Source organism: Helianthus annuus, chromosome 12 (genome assembly GCF_002127325.2).
Source record: "Helianthus annuus cultivar XRQ/B chromosome 12, HanXRQr2.0-SUNRISE, whole genome shotgun sequence".
NCBI classification, from domain to species: Eukaryota; Viridiplantae; Streptophyta; class Magnoliopsida; order Asterales; family Asteraceae; genus Helianthus; species Helianthus annuus.
The window spans coordinates 49,047,232-49,054,467 of record NC_035444.2 but is presented as its reverse complement, the minus strand read 5'-3'; the positions used below and the strand labels follow the sequence as shown (position 1 = coordinate 49,054,467).

General features: G+C 38.0%; 2 protein-coding genes across 2 annotated transcripts; both read left to right on the top strand.

The window, feature by feature from the left end:
• Nucleotides 1-227: 227 nt before the first annotated feature.
• On the top strand, nucleotides 228-1,286 carry LOC110892814 (putative F-box only protein 15). Its single transcript, XM_022139959.1, has one exon. It carries the CDS (start codon nucleotides 228-230, stop codon nucleotides 1,284-1,286), a length of 1,059 nt encoding a protein of 352 aa, XP_021995651.1.
• Nucleotides 1,287-1,534: 248 nt separating this feature from the next.
• On the top strand, nucleotides 1,535-6,451 carry LOC110892815. Its single transcript, XM_022139960.1, has 5 exons — nucleotides 1,535-1,973; nucleotides 2,061-2,594; nucleotides 2,670-2,752; nucleotides 2,831-3,068; nucleotides 3,171-6,451. Exons 1-5 carry the CDS (start codon nucleotides 1,535-1,537, stop codon nucleotides 6,449-6,451), a joined length of 4,575 nt encoding a protein of 1,524 aa, XP_021995652.1.
• Nucleotides 6,452-7,236: the final 785 nt, after the last annotated feature.

The following is a 7,236-nucleotide window of genomic DNA, read 5'->3' as shown; positions in this document are numbered from 1 at the left end:
ATATGTTCACTTGTTGAATATTAAAGTCTCTCTTGATGTTTCTTGTTTTGCTTTTTTTCCCCTCATATTGAAGTAATTGTAGAAGTATATTTTACTTTGTCTAATCTTATAATATGATATTACAAGTATGTTATATTACTTGCTTTACACCTATTTTTCACCTAACTATAATCTTCTTAGATTGGACAACTAAATAATCATTGTCTATGTTAAACGAAGGTATAACCATGGCTGACCTTCCTGTTCATACAATCGTGTTTGAGATATTAACGAGGGTGCCAGCGAAGGATGTAGGTCGTTCTAAGAGTGTATGTAAGCAATGGTACGCGTTACTGTCAACACAAGATTTCGTAAGGATACATTGTTCTCGCTCATTAGTTTCATCTAACCAGAGAGTTCTACTAATTGACGACCTAACATGCTCTGTTCATCCGATCATCTTTCAATCCAATGACTATGGGCCAAGCTCCATAGTTACATTTCCATTCCATCACCATAATAATGATGTCTCAATACTTTCACATTTGAACGGATTGTTGTGTGTTTGCTTGAATCATACATACGAGCTGCTTCTTTGGAATCCAACAACTACTGATTTCAAGCATTTGTCAACCCCTGATTCTCATGGATTCTATATAAATAACCTTGATGCCATTGGTTTGTACGTTGACGCTGACGATGATTACAAGGTCTTGCATATAACGCGTAGGAGTGGTGTACTTGGTGTCTATGTTTATTCTAGGGAAGTAGACTCTTGGAGAAATATTCCTTTCATAACAAGACAAGAGTACCTAAGCCCTCATTTCAATTGGTCAGCTGGCACATTTTGTGGTGGTACTCTATATTTCACTGTTTGCGAATGTTGGGTTGGAGGTACGAATGTAGTGATTTGTTTTGATGTTAATTCGGAGCAGTTCAAGGAGATAAGCTTTCCACCCGTTCCTTCTACAGGAATGGTTCAAGGTGTTTTAGTGAATGTAAAAAATGAGCTTCACATGTTTGCTAGCACTGGCATGTTTGAGATGACAATTGACCTATGGACGCTACAAGGGGATTACTGGATTAAGGTCTTATCATGTCCTCCGATCCCCTCGATATCATTGTCATTGTGGTGCGATATAACACATTATGTGACAAATGGTAATTGGTTTGTGATGACTAAATTAGGGAAGTTGTTTACAATTGAAATGGATATGAAGCCCTTCGAATGTTTTTATCCCGTTACTTGGTTTCGAGGTTTTAAGGGTGCGGTGTTTGTGGAGACCATTGTTTCACCAAGTATTTAGTTTGGCTTTCACTTAATGTTATCATTATGTATGTCAATATTTTAAGGATTTGTGTTTTTTTCTCTAAGTCATGATATTCGGCTTAAGTCATGTATTTTAATGTTATCATTATGTATTTCAATGTTATCATTCAGTTTGTTTTTCTCTAAGTCATGTGTTTGAATGTTGTAATGATTTGAGAATTTCATCATCTATGATAATTTTCTTTTATTTAATTTGCAAGGTATTTGTCACTTTGTCAATTTACAATGACTAATGGACAACCAAACCATCGTAATCATGCTTCTAGCTCGAGCGGATCTACTAAAGCTGAAAAACGAAAAGAGTATCACAAAAGATACTATGCTGCACGCAAAGAAAATAACAAAGTATCTAAATTTGGGAGTGGTGATGGCTCCCAAAGTGCTTCATCAATATCTTTAATGAGTAATAGGTCAACAGAAAGGACGCCGTTAAGAAGTTTACAAAGTAATATTACTCAATTTACACAAACAACAAATGAGAACGCCTCAAGTGTTTCTACTATAAAACGCAAGGAGTACAATAAAGGATGTTCTAATACACGAAACGATAATGGAATGCGTATTTCAAATGGCAGTCAAGTCAACCAAACCCCGATAGATGATGTTACGCCGACAACCACATTCCCATCTGTAATTGACGAAGCTAGGCATAGAACATCACCAGGTTTCTATTTATTTAACAATGATTTCTTTTTTTTTTCGAACTCGACATCTTTTACAACCTTCATTACTTAATTCACCATTTTTTTAGGTTTTCGAATTCATCCGCGTACTTTATTACCCCAATTTGCTGAAGTAATTGATCAACCTTCCTTCCAAGATGGGAGCGTGCAAGATGATCCTTATAATTTTGTTTACAATGGTGTACCTGGAGAGCATCGTGTTTTAAAGGAACGAGGTGCATGTCCTAATTGTGGAGCAAAACGATTTCAGTATGAATTTGATACCTTTTGTTGTATGAGTGGGAAAACTGTGTTAGCAAACTTAGAAATTCCAGAGGAATTGTACCGACTTTTCACGTCTCAAGATGAAATTGGAGATATGTTTAGGCAAAACATTCGTGCTTATAACACCAATTTTTCTTTTGCCTCAATGGGTGTGACATTGGATGATACATTGAACAATATGAGAGACGGCGTATATACTTTTCGTGCACATAAAGGAATATATCACAGAATCGACCAATTAGTTCCGAGGGATGGGACCCCTAGGTACTTGCAGTTGTATTTTTACGATCCAGATACTGAGTTAGATCACAGACTCCGATGGCCAAATCTTGATCGGCGTATTACTCAGATTTTAACACGTGTTCTTTCTACAAACCCATATGTCGATACATTTAGATGACTTGCGGAACTAGGACCCCTGGACAACTATAGAGTCACTTTGAATACTTCGGTTGAACTTGACCAAAGGGTGTACAACCGACCAACGACATCGGAGGTATATATAATATTATATTAATTGCAATTATTTAATTGTATTGCTTATTTTACTTACTTATAGTTCACAATTATATAGGTTGCTGGTATTTGGGTTGAAGGTAATGACAATATCACTTCATATAAACGAAGTATTGTTGTGTACGGTAGGTCTGAATATAGTCAAACTATTCATCCGTACTTCAGCTGTTACGATCCATTGTCGTATCCTCTATTTTTTCCTAATGGTGAGTCAGGTTGGCATGGTAACATACCACGTCAAGGAGTATCAATCAATGAGGTTCGCAACAATGACAACATCGAAGGAGAAATGGAAGGTACCAACAATTTGTTATCCTTTTTTAAGTGAAGATCATAAAAATCAATGATACGTTTTATTTTTATTAACTGTTTGTTTTTAATACATCTTCATCGTTCAGAGGCAAACACACGAAGTGGTAGAACAACCGTGGCTATGCGAGAGTACTACTGTTACAAGTTCCAGATTCGATCTACCGATAATCTGCTTTTGTTCGGTGGTAGGCTGCTACAGCAGTTTGTGGTTGATGTTTACATCAAAATTGAGACGTCACGCTTAGAATTTTGTGAGAGAAACCAGGCTAAGATTTGGGCCGAATTGTACCAAGGTATTGTGGATTGCGTCAATACTGGTGAGGTTCATGCAAACAGAGTCGGGAAAAGAATTGTGTTGCCTGCATCTTTCATCGGGGGGCCTCGCGACATGCGTCATCGGTTTCTAGACGCGATGACGTTAGTTCAAGATGACGGCAAGCCTGATGTATTCCTTACAATGACATGTAATCCTAAGTGGCCTGAGATATGTGATAACTTACATGTTGGTCAAACTGCTACAGATCGTCCAGACCTTGTTTCAAGAGTGTTCTGGGCTAAATTAGAAGATCTTAAGGATCAACTCTTCAAGAAACATGTCCTCGGGGAAGTTAAGGCATACGTCTATGTCATTGAATTTCAAAAGCGGGGTTTGCCGCACGCACATTTTCTCCTAATCATGTACCCGCAACACAAGATCAATAACGCGGACCATTATGATAAGGTTGTGTGTACTGAAATTCCTAACAAACTAACACATCCCAGATTGCATGAGATGGTTGTCAAGCACATGATTCACGGTCCTTGCGGCAATTTACGATCAAGCAGTCCTTGTATGCAGGGTGATCCTAAAATTTGTCGTTTTCACTATCCTAGACAATTTAACGAACAGACGACACAAGGAGAAGATTCGTATCCGTTGTATCGAAGGAGAGACACCGGGATAGAAGTGGACCTACGAGGACAAACACTTGATAACAGATGGGTGGTCCCATATAACCCAAGGCTTTTGATGATGTTTAACTGCCACATGAATGTTGAAGTTTGCTCAAGTATAAAATCTGTGAAATATCTTTTCAAATATGTTTATAAAGGACATGACAAACAGGTTATTCAAGTCGATCAAAGTGAGCCAGGGGTTGTTATTAATGAGATAAAAAGATTTCAAGATGCACGCTACATATCGCCCCCAGAGGCTATGTGGCGCATTTTTTCCTTCTCTCTTTCTCAAATCTTTCCTGCTGTTCTAGCCTTACAACTTCATCTCCCAAATAATCAGATGGTTAGATTTAGAGATGATGAGTTGATGCCTAATATTGTTGATAGGGAAAGGGATAAGAGAACCATGCTAACAGCATTTTTTGAGATAAATAGAAATGATGAAACAGCAAGGGTACATTTGTATAAAGATTTTCCAAAACACTTTACGTGGAATGGAAGCACACGCCGTTGGAGTCGTCGTTTCGGTAAAAAACAAAGAGGTCGTATCGTTTCCGCTAATCCAGCCGAAGGAGAAAGGTACTACTTACGCCTACTTTTGTCAAATGTTAGAGGGCCTACTTCTTTTGAACATCTTTGCACAGTTAATGGTCAACAGTGTGCGACATTTCGGAAAGCAGCTCTTGAGTTAGGCTTAATAGAAGACGATGTATATCTATCACAATGTCTCGAAGAAGCCTCTACATTTCAGTTTCCCAATGCTCTTAGAATGTTATTTGCGACCATAATGATTTTTTGCCAACCTGGAGATATTCGAAAGTTATGGAATGACCACTTTGATTCATTGTCTGAAGATCATCGGTTACACTGTCAAACTATAGAACGAGTTCAAAATATGGTTCTTACCGAAATTAGTGTCTTGGTACAATCCATGGGTAAAAATTTCAATGAGTTCGACCTTCCTAAGATAATAGACAATGTTAACTTACAAGATGCAGGTTATCGTGAGTTACAAGAAGAGTATGGGATTGTTTTGGAACCTGAACACTTGAGTGCCAAAGATTCACTTAATTCGGACCAAAAAAACGTGTTTGATGAGATCATGATGCATGTTGATAATGATCTTCCAGGCGTATTCTTTATTGATGGTCCAGGTGGAACTGGAAAAACATTTTTGTACATTGCCTTGCTAACTGAAATTCGGTCACGTGGTCTTATTGCCCTCGCAACAGCTTCATCAGGTGCAGCGGCTCACTCGAGATTCAAGATTCCTCTTAATCTTGAAAATAATTCAATGTGCAATATCAAAAAACAGAGTGGGGCCGCTAAACTGATTCGGTCTGCCAAAATAATCATATGGGATGAAGCGTCGATGGCTAAACGACAGGCGATAGAGGCAGTCGATCGTACATTCCAAGACATTATAGGTGTTAGTCTCCCATTTGGTGGAAAGATAATGGTTATGGGAGGTGACTTCAGACAAGTGTTGCCGGTTATTAAACGTGGCACTCGAGCACAAATTGTAGACTCCAGCGTACGAATGTCACCTCTTTGGTCTTTGACTAAGAAGATGCGGTTGACCATAAATATGAGAGCGCTAAAAGATCCATGGTTTTCTAAATTTCTTTTAAGAGTCGGCGATGGAACTGAAGAACCAATCGAAGGAAACTATATCCGCATACCTGATGACATGACAATTCAGTGCAACAACAGAGAAAACGCTATAAAAGAATTGATCCATGCCATCTTTCCATCAATTGAAGATAATGTATATTCTTCAGATTATATAATCTCTAGAGCAATATTGTCAACTAAAAATGATAGTGTTGACGAGATTAATAATCAAATGATTGAAATTTTTCAAGGGGAGGAAAAAGTTTATTACAGTTTTGATGAAGCTGAAGACGATCAGCGCAACTTCTATCCGGTCGAGTTCTTAAATTCGCTAAATGTTAGTGGTTTGCCGCCTCATAAGCTTCGTTTAAAAATTGGATGCCCAATAATATTGTTACGTAATATCGATCCATCACATGGCCTGTGTAATGGCACGCGGTTGATATGTAAGGGTTTCATGCGAAATGTTATTGATGCGGAAATTGCAGTCGGTCAACATGCCGGAAAAAGAGTTTTTTTGCCAAGAATCCCTCTAACCCTTTCTGAAGATGACATGTTCCCATTCAAGCTGAAAAGAAAACAATTTCCAATTCGACTTAGCTTTTCCATGACGATTAATAAAGCTCAAGGTCAAACAATTCCGAACGTTGGTATTTATCTACCGGATTCTGTATTTTCACATGGACAACTTTATGTCGCGTTATCAAGAGGGATTTCAAGACAAAGTACGAAGGTGTTGGTACATCTCGCCAAAGAATTCAAACAACGCGGAGTTTACACATCAAATGTTGTCTACCAGGAAGTGTTGCGTGATTAATTAATCGCATCCGTATCAAAACGAAGGTAAGTTAGTGATTTTGTGCCTTATTTGCTTCCAGAAATTACTTTTTAATTACTATTTTAAAGCACCTGTAAGCGTGTAACATTTTTTTATGTGTCTAAATCTGGTACAGGACAGGAGAAGATACAAGAAAGTCATAAGCGAACGGATGTATTGGTAAAACAGGAAGAGATACAAGAGACTCCCCTCATTTTGTTTTTATTGTTTTGTCCAGCTACTTGACTGTTTTGAACTCTTCTTGTTTTTAATTACATCTACTTTCTTGTTTTGTACTATTCTTGTAGAAGATCACGAATAAGAAAACTAACTTAAGTACTATACGATATATCACGAGACAACGGATAAACTAATGGTAAACGAGTATCCTATTGTAAATCGCCACTCCCGCCGCATCGCGCGGGTAAGTGACTAGTAAATATTATAAGTGTTTGTCTAGCTTGTATTTGGGTTTGACTCGTCTTGGATCATAACGTACTAGCCACATCAATTTAATATTGTGTCTTGGGCATACAGAGTCCAACAGAATGTGTATCGCTTCTGTAGTTGACCGCCCTATCATGAAACCAAATTGGTTTACCATAACCTAGGTTTCTTTTCTAATTCTAGTCTCAATCACCCTCTCCCATAGTTTCATAGTATGGCTTAACAACTTAATCCCTCTATAACTACCACAACATTGGGCGTCTCCCTTGTTCTTATATAAAGGCACTACAATACTACTCCTCCACTGGTCTGGCATTTTTCCAGAGTTGAAAAAGAGA